Source organism: Tyto alba, unplaced genomic scaffold (assembly GCF_018691265.1).
Source record: "Tyto alba isolate M040663 unplaced genomic scaffold, T.alba_DEE_v4.0 Super-Scaffold_3, whole genome shotgun sequence".
In the NCBI taxonomy this organism is placed as follows: Eukaryota; Metazoa; Chordata; class Aves; order Strigiformes; family Tytonidae; genus Tyto; species Tyto alba.
The window spans coordinates 3,953,061-3,973,502 of NW_024881304.1; the positions used below are offsets into that span (position 1 = coordinate 3,953,061).

At 40.9% G+C, this 20,442-nt stretch overlaps 1 protein-coding gene across 3 annotated transcripts in view; it reads left to right on the top strand.

Moving 5' to 3' along the window:
• FANCD2 (FA complementation group D2) overlaps nt 1–20,442 on the top strand; it is a 49,932-nt gene that overhangs the window by 5,694 nt on the left and 23,796 nt on the right. For 2 of the 3 annotated variants that reach the window (XM_042799733.1, XM_042799734.1), the window contains exons 8-21: nt 1,805–1,883; nt 2,646–2,770; nt 4,641–4,728; nt 5,714–5,818; nt 6,985–7,085; nt 7,570–7,678; nt 8,438–8,473; nt 8,874–9,017; nt 10,099–10,233; nt 11,625–11,756; nt 13,703–13,810; nt 16,858–16,967; nt 18,381–18,441; nt 19,150–19,275. In XM_042799733.1, the coding sequence (XP_042655667.1) occupies nt 1,805–1,883; nt 2,646–2,770; nt 4,641–4,728; nt 5,714–5,818; nt 6,985–7,085; nt 7,570–7,678; nt 8,438–8,473; nt 8,874–9,017; nt 10,099–10,233; nt 11,625–11,756; nt 13,703–13,810; nt 16,858–16,967; nt 18,381–18,441; nt 19,150–19,275 (1,459 nt within the window). Of the gene's footprint in view, nt 1–1,804; nt 1,884–2,645; nt 2,771–4,332; nt 4,402–4,640; nt 4,729–5,713; nt 5,819–6,984; nt 7,086–7,569; nt 7,679–8,437; nt 8,474–8,873; nt 9,018–10,098; nt 10,234–11,624; nt 11,757–13,702; nt 13,811–16,857; nt 16,968–18,380; nt 18,442–19,149; nt 19,276–20,442 lie in introns of those variants that run through there. The other variant, XM_042799735.1, reaches the window with a different exon arrangement.

The window sequence follows — 20,442 nt, forward strand, 5'->3', positions numbered from 1 at the left end:
ATTGTTTTCACCCAAGAATTCTAAAGAATCTTGGATGTAAAAGTGATAAGCTGTTAATTGTGGTGTGAACCATTTAGAAAGTCTTAAAAATTGATGTTTTTATACTTGCCTCCTATCAAACTGTAAGAAGAGTGAAGTTTTTTCTATGTATTAATGACCAGTTAAAAATGGGGAGGTGGGGAAAGAAGAAATAAGTGGGACATTTTGCAGTAGGAGGAGGACGGTCCCATGGAAGTCTGGGTGGTTCAGCATGTTTGTAAATGAAAAAGGAAATGAAAAGTGAGGTAACAATTTATAATAATAATTTCCAGGATAATCTAATCTAAAACTAATTGTGAAGAACAATAATAGAGTTTTTTTCAGTGGACTTCCTACTGGTTTTTGTTTTGTTTAATTATGGAACAAGAAACAACATTAATTACAGCTAGTCTGTAACCATACCTGTACTGACTGACCAATTTCTCCCACATCTGTTGTAAAAGCATAGACCTATCAGAACTCTACAGGTTTAATGCCAGTCAATGCCTGAACGGAGGACATTCAATTTATTGGCTCACTGTAGGAAGGGTAGGGAGAACTTAGTTTATACATGCGATTTAGCAACAGCCAGCTTATTAACACCCACGTGCTCACAGACCAGCATGACCAGAAATTACGGAAGAGGGAGGGCATCATAGACAGTACAGCTCCGTAAACTTTTTTTTCTTTAAAAATCAGACTAAAAATAATCCTGATTGTATAAATACAATGGCAAACTCAGTGTTTTCATTGAGAAAAGGTATCTTGTGTGGGTGCTTCTTTTTGTTTCTTATTTTTAGTATCAGTTCCATGCTTAGCAGTAGACAAAGCAACAAACAATATTTGGGAAGGAATTTGGAACAAAATTGAAAACATCATGTCATTGTAAATGCATGGTACAATCAGATGTTGAGTGTTGCATGCACTTCTGGTCAGGCTGCCACAAAAATATAGTAGAACAGATTTTCTGTAAGTAGGGAAAAATATTCTAAATAAAGTATAATTCTGCCTGCCTTCAAAAGAGTTGGCTGGCAGAGAGATGATAGATGACTGTAAAACCAAGAAAGATTTAGAAAAAATAATTGAGGAAGGTTTAACCACTGTTTCTAACTATGCAAGGCAGCAAACAAAAAAACTCAAAAGTACTTTTTCAGATTATGTATAATAACCCTGTTGAATTTAGTGTTGGAGAATGTAGAAGTTAGAAATTACACGCAGTTGTGTTTGTTTTTTCAAAAGGCTTAGGGAAATTAATGGAGGATAAATGTACTGCTGAAGAGCAGACATGGAGTAGGTATCAGCTTCTGCCTTGGAGATTTGCTAAACTGCTTATTGTTGGAGACTGAATGGTGACAAGGTTGCTCTGTGAATGCCCACTTACCCAAACCTATCCAAAAGCATCTAATACTGACCACAGTTGGGGACAGGGATACCGGGCTCCAAGGAGATTTAGGCTAAGCTAGCGTAGCCACTCTTACAGTAGGTAGAACAGGAGATCTGAAGTAAGGTCACGTTGTATGTTTTGCTTTTTGTGCCATAACATAGGATGGTGGTGGTGGTGGGTATTGAAACAGGCTGGTAATATCCCTGCTTTGTCCTCATAACAAGTAAGAAGTAAGGTTCTTCCCAGATGGTGCCAAAACCTGTAGGGGTGTTAATGATATTTTCATAGTATGGTTTTGGTAGTTGGTTAATTTGAATTGCATCTCACGGTGTTGCTGACCAGCAGCAAAGCTTTTGCATTTGTATGTCTGACTGATCTGTGTTTTGCTTTCTGCTGGTTTAGTGTGGGCACCTTTGGAACAAATTTTCCCCGGCTCATCGTCAATCAATTTAAATGGCTTGACAGGCTTCTTGACAGCCAGGTGGGTACTGATGGTGCAATCACATGTATGCTTTTTCCAGTCAACTTCTGGAACGCCTCTCAGGTGGGATGAGATCAATTATGCTAATGAAAACTGATGTTATTTTCATATTCACGTGCTGAAGGAGAGATTTAATTCATTCTGGTTTATTATGATCACCTTCAGCGACTTTGGAACATCCTCTGTTCCTATTTTTCTTCTTCCCTTGCTCTAAGTGTCCTTCTTCATAAATTTGTATCTGTACATATCTATCCACATGAGTGACCCCATTTTAAAGCTGTTGCTGGCAGGAAGTTACAGTCCCCTCTTGTTTAATTTTAATAAGAGATATTAGATACTTGCAAGCATCTGGGAATGAAGTCTCTATTCCTGCCTTGGTTGGTCTTTTCCTTCTTTCCCTAAGTTCGTCAGTCTCTTTGGGTTACTTTGTAATGGAGGGCTGTTACTAGAGAGTCCCAGAATTAACTGAATCAAGAAGTCATACTAAACACTGAGAAGCTTGCTGTTGTGATTCCCAGTTTCCTTTTGCTCACCAAGATAGTTATATCCTATATTGGATACGGTATTGGTAAAATACCGTTGTTCCATAAAACTCTATGCTATGATTCATGACTTCAACAGGACAATGAGTTAAGGAACGGTTGGCATAAATCCAGACAAATGACTTACAGCGTGACCCTACGTGCATAATATTGTCATGCTAATGAACCTCTTGCTCACAGTGACACTTACGCATTTTACAAGTGTTCCTCTTGTCTGCAGGATCTTGTCAAGAAGTTAATGCAGATGGTTAGTGTCTCTCCAGTACCAATCCAGCATGATATCATCACCAGTTTACCTGAGATCCTGGAGGATTCCCAGCAAAGTGAGGTTGCCAGAGAGCTCAGGTACAAATTATTCTGTTGGGTTTTGTTTGGTTTTTTTTTTTTTTTTTTTCCCCCTTGCATTTAGCAGAAAAGGACATCGTGCATTATTGCAGGTTGCACCAGGACTGACTGAAGTAGTGGGACAACAGTCTGTTTCTGTTAACGGTGACATTCAGTGACAGCTAGCACTGGCGTAGGATGTTTCACTTATGCTGCTATGCTCTTAAAGAGAGATCTAAATGCTCCAAAAGTGCTTTTATCTAGAAAATTATTAAACTCTTGACTACCTGGATACAGCACAAGTAGAATCTAGTTAATTAGTCATTACTTCTGCTGGATCAGTCTGATCAGTCACTTGGATATTACTATAAACAGCTTTTGATTTGGCTTAGATTCTGCTATTGTAAGGGTCAATGTTGTTTTTATTAATTAAAAAAACCCACAACACAATAAATGTGTGCATGAAGCAGAACTTTCTGGCTATTATATACATTTCTTAAGTGTATTTACTGACCCAAAGAACAGGGAGACTGAATGCCAGTAGCAATCCTCCCGGAGAAGACTACCTTAAGCATAGCCCTTACATCTGTCTTTTTCTTAATAGTGTATTCATTTTACACAATAATTTTTTTTCGGTAGTCTTAGCCTGTATTTAAATATACACATCAGTGTTTCTAACTCTTGTCGTTGCGCAGATCACTTACATTTATGATGGTGCTATTTATCTTTTCAAACTTGTGGTCATTATTACAGCCTATACCTGCAAGTGCTGAATCCTGTTCCTTGTACCCTTTCAAAAGTAATTGTAGCTTTGTGTTTCCATTCTCAGTTTACTGTCTCAGTTTCTAGATAAAAAAAAGGTCCACATAATTAAATTTTCTATGCTAATCAAACTCCTTTTGTTTTCTCTACTTGTGTTTTTTCAAAGCTCAGAATCTAAACAGTATCAGCAAGGCATATTTATTTCCATATTCTTTATAGCTTCTACCCATTTCCGATGTGGAAAAGTACTCATTGGTTGTTGTAATTAATTAGGGAGCATAAATAGAATTACCAGGAAGCTGAAGATGATGTATGTTTCAACTAACACAATTCAAATAGAACTTCTTGCTAGAGGAAGTTTATAGAAAATTAGATGGCAGCCAAGAATGATTAGATGAATTTCAGGAAAGGAAAGTCCATGAGGCTGTTAAACACAGCTGCAGTCCCTTGGTCAAGGTGCCAAACCACAGCTTGCTGAAAGCCAGGCCAGCTTGTTTAGGAAGCATTTGTAAATACTTGTCCAGTTCTTAGTCTGTTTGACCAGTGCTGGGAAGAAGACATTGAATTGAACGGAATATCTGGTTGGGCCCATTGTGCCTTTCATTACATGTTTGCAATTCTTAGAGCAAATACTGTGACTAGGGAGGAGGTCACACGAGACAGATTCAATCCCTGGCTTTGGTGGCAATCTCGATTACACTTTGCTGACGGCCTGTCCATGGGACAGAAGTGTGGCTAGAAGTGATGTGTGTGGTTAAGTTATATACCAGCAATCTCACTTATTTTTTTCTATTTATAGTGCCACCAGGACCTTGCAATTTTCAAACTTTTGCTTGAAGCTTGTACCAGGTCTTTGAGCATGTTCCCTGCTTTTACAAGATTTGAAAAAGGTAGATTCTTCATATCTGCTTCTAATTGGCAGCCACAGAATCACAATTCAGCATGTTCAGAGAGGAGGGATAATTTAGGGAGCAAGTTTTCCATAATGACAGTGGCATATGTTGTTGTCAGTTTCAGAGATTTTTTTTTTTGCAGTGACCATGAAAACTACTGGAATTATACAATTTACTGAAGATCCATTAATGGCTCTATTAAGAGGATCATTTATTTTCTTTTCCTTGTGTGTCAGCTGCTTACTAAAACAGGGCAGGCGGCTAACAGTTCCAATCCTGGATGCCCTTTCTCGTCTGGATCTCGATGCAGGCCTTCTGGCTGAGGTAAGAGCTTGTACTGGGCAGTTGGGCAGAACCCAGCCCCTGCGTAGCAACATGAGGCCTAGAACTGTTTGGTCATTCAAAATATTTTCCTAAATCTGACTCGTATAGGTCTTTAAAAGTCCCAGTATCACTGAAATTGGAAAGGAGTCAGAGAAGCTAAACCTGTTTTTGGAAACTTGCGTGAGGGGTTCAGTGAGGAGCAGAGAGAAGTTTTCTGTCTGTTACAGTATGCATTCAGAAATCTCAAACATGGCTGTTTTAGCAAATGCAAAAGCACTTTGTCCTGCTGCAGTAAATTTTTACTGTATATCTTAAACCTGCTTATTGTCAATATTTCTCTTTTTGAAGTACAGTGACCAGACTACACTGCTAATATTCTAAGTAAAGGCAGACTGGTGATTAAATAGTTGCATGGTCATTGTTTTTGTCTGCAGAGTGCTGGTAAAGGAGAAGAGATGATGTGTCTTCTGTCTTCTGTACATGCTGGATTGTGGCACTTCTTGCAGTTTGGTTTCTTATGAATAGAATAAAATTGGTTCGTTTGAGTGCATTGAATACTGCTTTACATAGTCCTGAAAGGCTAGTGCTGCATAACAGGCTGCACCTCTTCCATGCTTTTCCATTTTGAAATCCAGTCAAAAAATTATGGAGCTAAGGTCTTTCAAGCAGTGCCAAATGAAATTATAAGGGGCAATGGCCACAAATTACAGCCTAGGAGCTTCAGGTTGGACATTTGGAAAAATGAGTTGAGGTCTGCAGCACTGACATAAATTATCAAAGAGGTGGCAGGGCTTGAAGGGCTCCATCCTTGGATATCTTCAAGACTTGGTTAGCAAAGCCAGGGTAAGCCTGATCTAGTACTGACAGTATTCCTGCTCTGAGCAGAAGGCTGGACTACAAGTCTCCAAAGATTCCTTCCCACTAACATAACTATGTTTCTGTGAACCACAGTCTTACAGCTGATCTAGTATTTCCTTTTCCTCAGGTGCGGCAGTCTGCCATGACCATTGTGCCTTCTGTAAAACTGGAAGATTTGCCTGTAGTAATAAAATTTATCCTCCATAATGTCAAGGCAGCAGATGTGGTGGAGGTACAGTATTTTTCTCTCTACTAAAGACCAATAAGTTTTCTAATCCCAGTACATGTTTTAACAGAGAGTAGTTGTTTCACACACAGAGGTATACGCTTTAAGGGTTTCAAGTAAAATTTTAAATATTGCCAAGGATCAAAGCACATGTAGGAACTATGTCTGTCCTTTGACATGGATTTGGTTGTGCCTTCAGGCCTGAGAATTGAAACCTCCTAATTTCTGCTGGCTATTATAGATTTTTTTTCATTTGTTCTTAAATTAGGGTTTTTTGATGTAAATATCTTAAAGAACTGAAAGGATTCAAATTGTCTTGATTTAAACTCAGACAGAAAAGCTGTAGTTAAGTGGCAGCTTTATGCCTCTAAATTTTATCTTTGTGCATTATACAGACTTTTTAAGGGTTTTAAACTCCAGAAGTGTCCAACAGACATGGGACTGCAACTTGGTAATTCTCTTCTGGTTTTCTTCACTGAGTTCATGTTTTGGAAGCATTCCTACAAAGGTAGTTCTCCTGTTGAAGGACCATTTTCATTCTGAGATGTATGCTTCCTCAGTTTTTGAAGTTACTTTACCTAAGGAAACATACTCAGAATATTTTTTAAATGAGTCAGATGTATTTTGTCAAGCCAGCCTTGGTGAACTATTGAACATACTTTTTTCATACTTGAGGAAGCTTCAGCCTAAGCCAGGTGAGGATTGTGATCTGCCTAGATCTTCTGGAGAGACCAATGTGAAAACAGCATGCTTATTACATGGAAGCCAGTCTGTGCTGATACGCTGCAATTTGACAGCAGTCAGATTGGTAAGATCCCATGCCCCAGAATTCCTGTGGCTGTCATACATCTTGTTCAGCTGCTAAACAAGAGAAAACTAGTTCACAGCAGCATTCAGCAGATACAGGTGGGGAATTCACAGTAAAACTCTTCAGAAATCCATTCTTGCTTTCTGCATGCATCTGCAACATCATGACATGACTGGTGAAGAGCAAAGTGTTGCAGGTTCATTTCTTAAGTTTAAAAACACCCAAGTTTGAGCATGGTTAAATGCTTATGAGTTTTTGATTTGTAATTTTAGGGTTATTCTGGGAGATTGTTTTCTTTTCCTAAGCTTTTTCTGTTTCTTCCTTGTATGTTGCAGTGATTTGTGTGGAAATTTGTATTTTACAGGTGATTTCCGATCTTCGTAAGAACTTGGATCTGTCATCATGTGTTCTGCCGCTGCAGATCCTAGGTTCCCAGAAGAAGCTTAAAAGCCAAGTCCAGGCCAGGTACTTTTAACAGTTTTACATGATTCTCCAAGAGTAAGATGGGACAAGAGGACTTCATGTCTTCTTTATCTGGTCTCTCTGGCACACATGGTTACATACGAGTCTAATTTATCCTGCATAAAGGTGCTGACACCTTTATCCCTTCCTGCTTGGTGCTCATCTGACATGTGTCAGTCCTTGCCCAGCTGGCTTCCCCTGCCATGCATGTAGTTCCTTTTGACCCATCTGCATCCATGTCTGCAGAGGGGCAAGTAACTCCATTTATAGTAACATTGCTGGCAGTTCGTCTGGTTTAAGCTCCCTCCAGTATGTTTTTGGTTGAGTCTGCGACCTCTGCTTCCACCCTCTTCTGAAACTCCCTATCCTTGCCAGAGCATTCCCTCTAGAGAATGGCTACTTTAAGTAACTGCTGTGACTGCTACGCTGCTTTGTTCCTTTTACTACCATGTTTACACCTAGTCTCCTCCTTTCTGATCATTTACAGTTCTTCCATGAGCCAAATAACCACCAGCCAGAATTGTGTGAAGCTGCTTTTTGATGTGATCAAGTTAGCTGTGAGATTTCAGAAAGATGTGTCTGAAGCATGGATTAAGGTGAGATACATGCTTCAGTCCTTGGTTCCTTATTTAATTGGACTCCTAGGTTAAGCCTGAGCCTTTCTTGTAATCACATGTGATATTAAAAGACAAATATTAGCCCTTCAGTTTACTGATAGATTTCATTCTGTGTTCCAAATTAGCAGTGCTTTTTCAGGAGTCTGCTTTCTTCCTCGGTTACCAATTCACAGTGCTTGCAAGATGGCCACTGGGCTCTTTCCTTTGTGTTCCTTTCCTACGAAGTCTTGAAGTCCAGGATAAACCTGTTTCTACATGTTTACAAGAGTGTTCTGGAAAAAATAGTCTCGGATATTTTTTTTTTTTTTATGTCTGTAAGAGTGCAAAAATGTACAGCCATATGTTGAGACTGAGTTGTGTGAAGCCTTAAGGTCCTTGAAAATGGCCAGCTAGAAATCAATATTGTCTGATACTGGGCTCAATTTAATTTTAATTTGCATTTCAGTGTAAACCATGAGACTGTTTCTTGTTTGCAACCTTTCATTGCTCAGTACCTTAGTTCTTTTTTCAAGCCTGATGTTGTTTAAGAATGGCCTCGTTCAAGCTGAATTTTTGTGCTGGTTTTTTTAAGTGCCTTCTCAATTCTCTGCTGTTGGCAAGATCCAGTTTGCTGGCTTTGATAGCTGTCCTGTTGCAGAGGAGAGAAATCTGTGAGCAGTATTTCTGCCTTTTTTGATTTGGTTGTGGAATATATTGTACTCTAGCATAACAGCTTTCTTTTTTTTTTTTTGTTCTTAGGCTATTGAGAACAGCACGTCTGTATCTGACCATAAGGTAATACTTCTGACTCTGCACTTGTCTCTGGGAGTGTCCTCTTCTGCTGGTGTTCTCAAGGGCTTTCTCCATGTTTGTAGATGAAGAGATTTTTTTTCTAGTTGGAGCAGAAATTGCCAGTGATGTTACACAAGTGGTTCTTTCGGTATTTGACTTGTTCCTAGTATAACATCTAGCCATTTTCTTTGTAACTCTTAGTTCATCCCTTCTAAATGTCAAGGGATGGCATTATCCTGCTTTAATCCTGTCCTGCTGGACTAATAAGGTTTTTCTACAGTTGTGACTGTTAGGGCTTTTTGAGCTCTTGATTTTCTTCTCAGTTTTGATTTCAAAGTGTGTAGCTGTCTGGACTGTTTAATATCTTTCCAGCATAATGATTGGTGGTTATTCCCTCTAAAAGGTTCTGGATCTGATAGTTTTGCTGCTAATCCATTCTACAAACATCAAGAACAGGAAGCAAACTGAGAAAGTGTTGAGGAGCAAAATTCGACTGGGCTGTATGCCAGAACAGCTGATGCAGAATGCCTTCCAAAATCATTCAATGGTCAGTGTTCATTCTGCTTTGGGACTCCCTCTTCTCTTTTATCTCTCAGAGATCGTGTCAGATGATGATTTAACTCTGTGCTGCATCATTTATACTATTCCATTTATGTACACTTCTGTTTTTTAATTTTTTGTTCCCAGATCAACGTCCCAAGGCATATGTCCTCAGTTGTAACTGTCTTGTGCTGGTTTATTTTTTTGAGATGAGCTTTCCTCAGAGTTGGATGGGCTTTTTATTCTCATGCAGAACCTCTCAGCCTAAGAGATGTGGTGTAGCCCAAGATCTCCACTGTGTGTTCAAGGCATGCTGTTGGCTCTCACAGTATTTTTAGAAGTTCAAATGTTTACGTGCACCATTTTTCAAGTGCAGTGTTTTCTAGGTCTAAATATATATATTGCACATATGTTTGTAATGTAATGTAAATTACCATTTACTGTGAGAAAACTGAAAAGATCAATGAAAAATGACACAGTACTGATTGTTGGAGGTAGGGGGCAGATGGGAAACAGTGAGTTATGAATTTAAAATGAATTAAACTATAATAATGCCTTATATAGGCACATTTTATTCTGAATACAAGTGGTTTAACTCCCAGTAAAAATTAAGATAAAGTAAATGAGGCCACTTTGCATCTGAGTAAGTTTGTTTTTTAAAGGTGCTGTGTGTGTTTAAGTTGACTTTAAAAGTTAACTTAGATTTTTCTGATTATCTTGATGTATCAGAGTCCTTCTGTTTTAAAGTAAGGCCAAGAGTGTGTCTGTCCCAGGGCTTATATTTAGTGGTACAGTGCTGTAGTATTCCCTCCTGGTGTCACCCCTAAGGGATATACTGCTGTGAGCTTTGCATCTTCACCAATCTGTAAATCCTTTGTGTGGAGAAGGTTGGAGAAACCCATTCTGGTGTGCCTTACCTGCTTTCGTTACCCGTGTGCGGGAGAGAGGACAGTCAGAGAAGGCAGCAAAGCACCTCCTAAACTAGACAAAGCTTTTGGGATGAGCTGTAGCACACTTTTTATTTAGAGAACTGAGTGTGTTGAAAGCAACAAGTAATAATCTCCTCTTTCATGATATCTGTATTTCAGGTTATCAAAGACTTCTTCCCTTCCATCCTAGCACTTGCTCAGATGTTTCTGCACTCTGCACACCCAGCCATAGTCTCCTTTGGCAGCTGCATGTACAAACAAGCTTTTGCAGCCTTTGACTCTTACTGCCAGCAGGTATAGTGTGATGGATGGCAGCTGTTTTGTGTTTGCACTTTGTTCTAGAATTTATGCCATGATCTTTTAGGCAGAAGAGGATTTCAGGCAGCTGAAAGCCTTTGGAGATAGGTGTATGCTGTAGAGTAGGCCAAGCAGAAGATGGGGAACAATCACAGCAAGACTCTGGTAGCAAGTGACTCAAGCACAGAGACTGCTGGGAGGAACAGGGAGCGAACAGGCAGGCCTCAGCAGTGACAGAATGAAAAATGCTTACAGAGCAGAGGGGACTGTGCTGGGTTTGCTGCAATTCAGAAAGGAAACAAGTTGACTCAGATCTAGCCGGGAGGTCAGGACTGACCCCCAGGGTCACAGAGGAGATTTGTTCATAAATCCATACCCCTGCTCTGTCTTACCTAGTGACTTTGAGCATCCTTTGTTTTAAAAAGCCATTTTTATAGTTTGTACTGAAACTTTTTTCCCTTTCCTTGGATAACTTACTGTGATGAAAAAGTTTATACAGATTTCCCTCAGAGCTCTGACCAACTTGGACTCCTGCTGCATATTCTGAAATAATCACAGACTAGACTTTCAGCGCTGAGTAGGAGTTCCTTGCAGACATGCTGACATCAGGAAATTTTGGGACTGAAGAAAGCTCTGCAGAAGCTTTTGAATGTATTTGCACTCTTTTGGGCACAGTATGTTCATAATTAAGACTGTTTCCAGCACTGTATCTGTATTACTTATTTCAGTGAACTTAACAAATAGACAAACAAAAAAGCAACTGGGAAAAACCTGAGATGTGAAAGCATTTGTTGTCATCAGCAAGCTAGTGAGTCTAGTAATACCCTGAGATGTTAAGAATTTCAGAAGAGGGTGGCTCTACCAGCAATTAGTGACATAGGAAAGACCTGTAGCCTCAAGCAGTAGATGGGAGTTGAGAGAGATCTCTGTCCAGAAATCAACTGAAATAAGGCCATAAAAATATTTTTGAAACAAAAATGTCAGTTTTGAGCTGCTGTTGATAAAGACTGTGAAGGCACTGCAACTGCTGAAGTTAGAGGTGATGTCTTCCTGGGTATGCTGCAGTGTTGTGTGCACCTAAGAAAATAGGGTAGATTTTTATCATCTTAAATGTTGGTAGCAAAGAGAAGAAGCTGCAGTAGCGTTAGTAAGGCAGGAAAAATGTGGTGAAGAGCTGCTTTGTGAAATTATGGGAGCTTTTAGAACTGAATAAAATTCAGACTCAAGGAGAAAGTCAATATTGTGGATATCAAGAATTAAAGAGAAGGGACTCAGAATAATATGGTTGAGTCTCAGGATGATTATCTGTACTTGATCAGCATATTCTGTATGAGCAGAACAGTGCAGACATTTTTTTGTTGATATTCCTCTGGGGTCTTTTTCCTTAGGAGGTTGTGACTGCTTTGGTGACTCATGTGTGCAGTGGAAATGAGACAGAATTGGACATTTCTCTGGACGTGCTCACTGATTTGGTGGTGCTGCACACATCCCTGATGATTCGCTATGCCTCCTTTGTCAAGGTATGCAAATTTCTTGGGGCACACTATATTTCAGGTCCCCTACACCACTTTCCCTCAGATTCAAAATAGGTCAGTACTTTTCAGAAATAGAGGTATTGGTACAACTTGTACTTGTAGAGCTATCTGTCTTGAGAAATGCATTTGTCAGAAGTGGAAGGTATCCACTATGAAAGCGTGAGCTGTAAGACAGGACTGTATGATTTTTTGACGGGGAAATTGAGATAGACAAAGAAAAAAAGGTACTCTTCCCTGTAGCTTAAATTTCAGGCCTAGAATGACACCTACAATGGAAGGAAAATGCTGTCTGCATCAGCTATTTCAAATACTTGGCAATAACCTGCCCCCTTTGTGGACTGCCTGTTCTACCACATTAAAAGACTGACAGTACTTCAGCCAGTATTTAAATCCTAAATCAAAACTGACAGGGATGGGAAAAGACCTACGTAATAAAATTTAAAAGAAGAAAGTACTCAGTGGAGAGAAAAAATGAGCTATTGACTCCTAAGAATGACAAGCAGGGTCAGGCCTGCCCAGTTGCGTGTTTCATAAAGTAGTAAAAGTGGAGACTGAGGGAAGATCAAAACAGCAAAGCAAGCATGTAGCAATACTTTCCTGGAACACTCCCTGACCTGTGATGACTTGTAGCTTAAGGACACCCTGTATTTAAGAGCCCTTGAAGAGTATGGGTGTGAGTGTTCCCCTCACCCCTTTGACTTTTTTGGTGCCCCCTTGGTGTCAGTGGATTCTGTAGTTTAAGTACACCCTGTGGGAAAGCTATATACTTTTTGCTGTTTAGCTGGTTGATTGTTACATGTAAATTACTTGCTTAAAATATGCTAAAAAGGCATTAAGATCTGCCATAAGAATTTGCAATGCAATCTGTCGCATATTCGATGAGTATAACAGGAAGAAACAGGACTCGATTGCTTCCTGGCAGAGGGAAGATGTGATAAGGACCCGAGGCTGAAACTAGTCCTTGAAAGAGAAAACCCAAACCCCCTGCTTATAATTGAATGTGTTGTCAGGTTCTTGTGCTGGCAGATCACTTACAGGTTATGGGCTGACCTTTGATATATTACCAGAGCTTGTATATGAAACACGTTAATCAATTCTCTGGCCACACCTCAAGGTCTGTCAGTGTACTGTGTTTGACATGCATCTCAGAGGTGGTTACTAGCCAGCTACCTGTAAAAAGATCTGTAGAGCTGCAGATACCTGGCATATTTGACACTGAGCTGGAGCCTGTCCAGCACAGAGAGAACATGCAGATCTTAGCACAAATCATCTCCCCAAATGGCTATTTTTTTAATCTTAAATCTGGATGAATTTTCTTGAAGGTTGCAAAGGTGGTTACTTAATCCTGTCAGATTCGACACCTCATTCCAAATCCTGCTTGAGTTTGACCAGTAGTAAGAGAAAAATAATGGCAGCAAAATGCTGTGTCAGTGGTAGGAAAGCTAGCATGGCTGTGGGAAACAGCTGGACTATTTTTCACTGAAGCACTGGAAGAAGAAATATCGTGAGGATGCCAGCCAGCACAGAAAATTTAACCCCTAGATTGTTAACAGCTTGACTGTTGAAGGGCTTGAAATGGAAATATTAGTAAAAACCCCATAGTGTTCATTTTGTCAAATACTTTGAATTCTGTGACCAGATCTGTGAGAGAAGATAAATAGCTGTCACTAATGGAATTGGAGCATTCCCAAAATGCTTATGGTAGCCAGATTATTCTTCCCATTCAGCCTCTGATAGAATGAATTGTCAGAATTAAGGCCAGAGCAATAATTCTGCATTTATGTTTATTTAATTTGAATGTAGCTTTTCCCTGCATGTATAGAAAAGGTAAAGTTAATTGTCTTTCCTGTGGTTGACAATTGATGTGATTTTGGGAATATGGAAAGGGATTCTTTAAACATCTGAACCAGTTTGTGTCTTCTCTCTTACAGACCATTTTAGACTGTACACAGAAACTGAATCCATGCCAGATCCGAAAGCTTTTCCACATTCTCAGCACACTAGCATTCAGCCAGAGGCAAGAAGGAAGCTATATTCAGGTAAGCAGAGACTCAACAGAAAGGAGTTCAAGCTGTACCTTTGTCCTCTTTGCTAGGTTAACTTCCAGAATCTGTGTTGTGCATATAATGGCCTCATCTATGAACAGCGATTGATGTCAGGATGTCCTTCAGCTTAAAATTATCTTCTCCCCAAGTGGCTGCAAGCCAGCTTGTGGCTTCAGGCTTTCCACCCTGTATAGCAAGGGCTCACCACAATGACTGCATACCTTGCCCCTTTCCCAGAAAGGTCCTCTTTTCTGGCGCATCTGAGAAAGGTAGAGTTGTTAGAAATGTTGGTGGAAGGGGACCAATGTCAGTCTCTAATCTAACCTCCCAGTCCAAGTGGAACTGTCACCAACACTATACCAGGCTGACTGTGGCTTTGTCTAGCTGAGCCTTGAAGACTTGCAAAAGTGTAAATTCAGTAGACTCTTTGTCAAGTTTTGTTTCTCAATCACTTGGAAGCATTCAGAAAGCATAATTCAGATTCTTCCTCCAAACGTTCATCTCAATTCAGTTGCTGAATGTTTGTACAGCAGCGACAACAAAGACTCTCACGTTAGAACAACTGAGCTACACAGAACAGAGGACTCTGCTGTGAAGTGGTATTCTTCACACCTTTTTTGCCTCTAGTTTAAACATCAAAAGCTATCAAACCTGATTTGTCTAAAATCATATTCATTTTACACAAGGTACCTTGTATGACTCAATTGCAGCATAATAGTGGTGGTATCAGGTACCTGTGTCTGGATTTCTGACTCCTTGAGCATGGCAGCAGTCAGAAAAAGTATCTCAAAGGTATTTATTCCACAATGGAGATGTCTAGATTTAAAATCTTCCTGTTCATAAAGCTCAGCTCTTAGAAATTAGGTCTGTCTTTGAGTCCTTGCGTAGTTCCTAGTTTTGGGTATGGTTGCACATGCTAGCTTGAGCCTATAAAGGAAAACTGCTGCTCTTCTCTTCCTGATTGATCTGTGGCATGTAAAACAGCATGTCTGTAGTCATTTCAGGTCTTCCCACTTAGCCTGTTAAGAAGGAGCTCTTCATGGCCAAAATTTTCAGTTATATGGCAGGTTTAGCTCTTTTTGAACTACTTTCCTCAGTGATTTCCCCACCTCCCACCCCAAATCTTTCTTATGTGCAACTTGTGAAAATTGCCTTGGCAACACACAAGGTGACTTTGCAGCCCAAGAGGACTAGCCATCAGGAAGAAGTGTGCTGCCTGTCACCCTCATAAATTGCAAAAAGAAGGGGAGGACTGTGAACTTTATAACTGAGCTGGGAGTTTGTCACTGTAGGGATTTAAGGATGCCAGTTTGACTCTGTCCTCAGTGGTACCAAAGACTCCAAGGGTAGATCACCAAAGAAATCAGTATCCTGGAATCAGCTTCATCTTTGCCTGCTCTTAAGTGTACTTCTAAAATGGATGCTTCTTGGACATGAGAATCTCTACAGGCAGATTAGGTATTTGTCCTTGCACTGCACAGGTCATTCTAGAGGCATCTTGCCTAGTGAAGGTCAAGAAAAGATAGCATAACCATGTACTGTCCTTTTCTCTGCTACCAGTTTGATCTTGTTGGCACTGGTAGTTTGTGTAGCGTAACTCAGGCCTTCATCTTTTCTGTCTCAACACCCCTCTCTGGTCAGAGTTCATGCAGCTCTCAATCCCTGAGGATCTGTGTATGGGCCAACCTCCTTCTTTGCAGGACCAGTAGGGAGAGTTAATAAAAATCAATGCAACCAGAGCTGTTTTGATTCCATAATGTTTTTCAGTGGCCTGCAAGATTGCTGCTGCTTTTATGAAAGTGCTTCAGACTGTTTTGTTGCAGTCTGAGAATGCTGCTCCTCATAACTGGGATGCTGCTCTTCTGCAGTGGTTGCTGCTTAAGCTAGCAATAGGCTTTTTGCTAACTGGCTAAAATAAGCAGGTTTTCTGCTTAGTGCGTTCCTTGTTCCATCCCTACTTTGAAACCGGTTACTTCCTGCTACTTACTTTTAGATATCAGGAAGCTGAACTGTCCCTTAGCTTTGGTAGGGACCCACTTGGCAGCCTTCTCCCCCGATTGCTTGCTTAGCTAAAGTTTCTGCCTTTTCATATCCCTTTGTCAGAGACACTATTTGGTGGCTGCCCTGGTTTAGCCTCTGGTCAGCTATTCCATCCCTCTCGAGATGACACCTTTCTTGATTAGAATTCCTCTGCCAGCAGTGCAGATACAGCTTGGATTCCTGTGGTTGACTTACTACACACTCCTCTATGCTTTACCTTCCATCTCTTTAGCAAGTATTAAACTTCTCATCCAGAAAATTGGTCTCCCAACTTTCCTGAAGCATCACACTTCTACGACTGAGTATGGTTCATGCTGTCAGTGTCAGGAGACCTTAGTCTATTATTAGCGGGCCAGACTTTCAGAAGTCTTCAAAACTGTTTGTGCCCATTTTGGGACAGTGCAGCTGAATCAGCTGCTTGGCCCAGCTGTTGAAATAGAGCATACTGCATTGAGACCTGATGTGGGCTTATGGAGCTGCTGCAAAGGAACCTTTACAACTGTGCAGGGCATGCTTGCCCACAGCCAGGGGAAAAGGAGGGCAGCATGAGAAACACCTTAATCCCAGGTGGCTGGTATGCTGTTACCTACTGCTCTCCTTGAACCTTCACCAAAAACTGCTCCGGCCTTCTGAAGCTGACAATGTTTTGGAGGGCAGCTCTGCAGCAGCTGTTTGTATGTGAAGGACTCCAAGACCATCTGCTATTTTTTTTAATATATTCTATTAATTATAGATGAAACCTGGACCAGCTACATGTTCTGTGTCTTAATTAGAGCAAAGACAAAGCGAGTCACTTTTAATCCTGTTTGCAGCCTTACTTAGCATTGTGATTAGTATTTTCATAATAAAGGAATCCCAGAATGTGCATTTCTTTTCAAAGCTGTAATCCCAATAAACCATCCCCCTGCAGCCTTTGGAGATGACATTAAGTGAAGATGACAATAGAATTGTGAGTGATGCACACAAGTACCTCTGTGGTGACATGGTTTGTGTCTTTTTAGGATGATATGCACATGGTGATCAGGAAATGGCTCTCCAGTACAGTTCCCAACCACAAACAAATGGGGATTATTGGTGCTGTTACCATGATAGGCAGCGTGGCATTAAAAAGGTGAGAGAGAATGTAGCAAAGATGAGTTTAACATGCTTTCAGTTCGGACCAAACCTGGAGTGGAACAAAGGAAAGGGGGCCATTGCCTTCAAGCTCATGCACATCTTGGTCAAATCCAGGAACTTAAAGCTCTCTTCTCCACGCTGTGGTGTTTGGTGTTACAACCTGTTCAATACTGCTCACCTGCTTCTAATCTCAAAGGCATCCTGAATTCCACTGTGGTGGACTGACTGCAGATCAGCCTCTGACACTAGGCTGAATAACCTAATGTGCTCCATGTTTGAATACAGGGAAGTCTAAAAGAGAAGTAAGGACAAAGATTGTTACTATTGTGCTGGGCATTGGCATGGCACTTTCCAATGTACTATATAAATATTTTTTTATAAACAGTATTCTTAAACCAGGCAAACTCTTGCTAAGAGCTGGGACAAAGACTAAAGCACTTGGAAAATAATTTGGCTGGTGTTGGGAAGCATTATTTAGCTCACTGATTTTGCACTTAATAAAGTGCTTCTGCTGTTTATTACATGAAGAGAAAAGCCCACCAGACACCAGAAAAGGTCCAGGCCCTGAGTCATTGGACTTCCTTACGGTTGCTCCCATATCACTGATGTCAGACTCGCTGATTTAAAGGCAGTGGTTCAAGTCTAAGCAGGGTGTATGCTAATATAGTTATTGCAAGAGGAGATTTAGAAAATCCTAAAATAAGATCTACAGGGAAAAAAAACCCAGAAGAGCCTGTGGGGTCATCAGTGTGTCAAGGCACCTTTGGTGGCAGAGAGTTTGCTGGGTAAAGTGCACACAGATGATCCCAGCAGGCAGAGCATGTTCTGTGCCTCAGAAAAAGGGGTAAATCCCCAGGGAATCTGTTTGTTTGACCTGTAGAGAAATTCCTTCCCACTCAAGTCTGATCCAAATGCATGGGGAAAAATCTGTCTGCTGGCACCTGAGAAATATCTTTGCATTACATTGGATTGTTTGTGTACCTTACTGGCATCCTGTCTGATTTCCTCAGAAAAAGGTCAAAGGAGTCAGACTTGAAAGCCAAATTATCAGAGGGAAAAGTACCTTTCTGAACCCTGCAAGTAAGCAGCAGAAATTTTGTGTAGTTGTCCTAATGTATAACTACAGGTGGTATGCTTATAGTAAGGTGAGGCTGCATGGCTTTCAGAAGAGGGGATGAGTAGAGGGCTTAGGTTTCAACAGGTTAGAAAAAACATATCCTTGAAGAAGACATTGAGTCTTGTCCTGAAGGTCCCAAACAGCAACAGGCCTTTTCTTAATAGTGTTCCAAAGAACACGTTTTTCATGGATAATTCTGCAATTTCTGGAGGAAGAACCTTGTGTGCGTGACTGGGTTTTGCCATCTCTTAAGTGTTGTGCAACAAAAGCAAGGTTATCAATTGTTTTCAGAAATGAAGGAGACGGTAGTTCGTTGGAGAGACCAGAGCTGAACAGCGAGCGTGATGGGCAGGTGAGTACCAAGAGTGGGGCGGTGTGGGAGAGAGGGAGGATATGGTCAGCGAGGAGGTATGCCTGGAAACACAGTCTTAACTGAAGTACCATGTGTGTCGGTTAGCTTTACTGAGCCTGGGATTCTTGTACATTGACTGCAGAGTAAAGAATCTATTAAAAATGGTTTTGGAGAAACAAAGGTCTATATTAAGATAGCCCCTGCTGATCTTGCCTGCTGCTAGTCCAGGACAAGCAGTACTGCAGCCATCTAGTGAAAGTCATCTACCCAGACATTATTTCAAACACAAAGGAAAGAAACAGGACAATCTGCTGCAGTGAGCCAAAGCCAAAGGCCTTTCTCTCAGCTTGGCAGCAGTGCCCTTCGAGCCATCTAGAGAAAATACGTGTGCTGTACAGGGTTGGCCTAGCCTTGGCCCTTTTCTTTAATTCCTGTTGAAGAACCTTATTCTAGGCTGGCACTCTGTTTAAGGGTTGTCCTGGGCAGACTCTTGTGTTATTTCATGGTGGTGCTGGGCCAGGACCTTAAAAGACCCATGTTCCTTCTTAAAACTGGGTCTTTGCAAGAGCAGTCACTGTGGGCTGTTACCGTAGAGATGAAGCTTTGGATATGCCTCAGAGTAAATTAGTATAAAAGGGCTCAAGGTAAAAGCTTGAGTTGGAGCCATTTACCTTGCCCATTTCTGTGAACTGTTTTCTGTCCTTTCAGCTTTCTACCTTGCTGGACCTTGTGGGCTTCTGCTGTGAGCAAACACCAGAGATCTTGGCTCTGTACTATGATGAACTTGCCAGTTTGATTGAGAAGCAGACGGGGAATTTGGACTTGCAGCTCCTGGTATGTTGCAGAGTAGTTTGAACTTAATCATTTAAATGAATACTTCAGGAACATGATGTTTTTCAGGCATTGGCAGGACAGAGTTGATTTGAGGATTTCCCTTCAGTCTGAGAACTCTTTTTTTTATGTTCTAGGCATACTTAAGATCCTGTAAGAGATTGATCAGATCCTCTTTCAGCTCTCTCAGCTTTTTTTGATTGCGGCAGATTCCTCATTGTGCTTTAACTTCCTTTATGCGAACTTCTACATGACAACAGGGAAGCCTTTTAAAGGAAATTAAATTACAATTCAGAGCATGCTTTTAAGATACATAGATAAAAGTAGAAACTGAAAGAACTTTAAACTTAATATTGAAATTGGCTTCTGGTCAGACTATTAAGGCTATCTGATGCCTAAGGACTTGGAAGAGCCACAGTCATTTATGGTAATAAATAAATAAATGGTATTTATGGTAATAGGAAGAGGTTTGTGAAGGCCACTGGACAGCTCTTTCTTCTTGCTGGGGACTCTATTTGCATGTGTGCTGTGCCTGCCAGGAGGGTAGCAAGCTGTACTGGGGCCCAGGAGAGCACTGAAGGCTGCTGAGGAATGGATCACTTTGTGGCACAAGTGCTCTTTGCACCTGCTGGTTACAGAGTGGAGGAACTTCGTGTTAGAGCCGGGGGAGGTCACCAGGGAGCTGTGAAGTGCCCACAGTCACTCTGAGCAGCTCTGTGCCTAGGGCTAGAAATGCCAGTCTCCAGCAGTCCAGCTGAGTGCTTCAAGAAGGAAAGTCAAAGGAAGGGGGGTTTCTGAAATATAAAGGCAAACTAAGGTTCTTTTCACAACTTTTGTGCAGATTTTTTTAGGTCTTTGCATTGTCTGCTTGTCCAGATTGTCACATCTATTACTTTACTTCTCCCTTAATTGTTTCTAACAATATAAACATGTGAAGTACATGGGACCCATTGTGTGAAATAAAACTGTCAGCACTTTATAGCCATTTCAATCTGATGATCAGCTCTTAGGACAGAGAACTTTCTGTGGCTGCTTCCTTTTCCAGCCAGTTGCTCTGCCTCTGCAGGACGATAGAACCTGTAGACAAGCTCATGTCCAAAGAGCAGGGAAGAAATTGGTTATGCGTGCTTAGCAATGTTTCCTGGCTTTGTCTCTAAAGGCAGGCTTTGG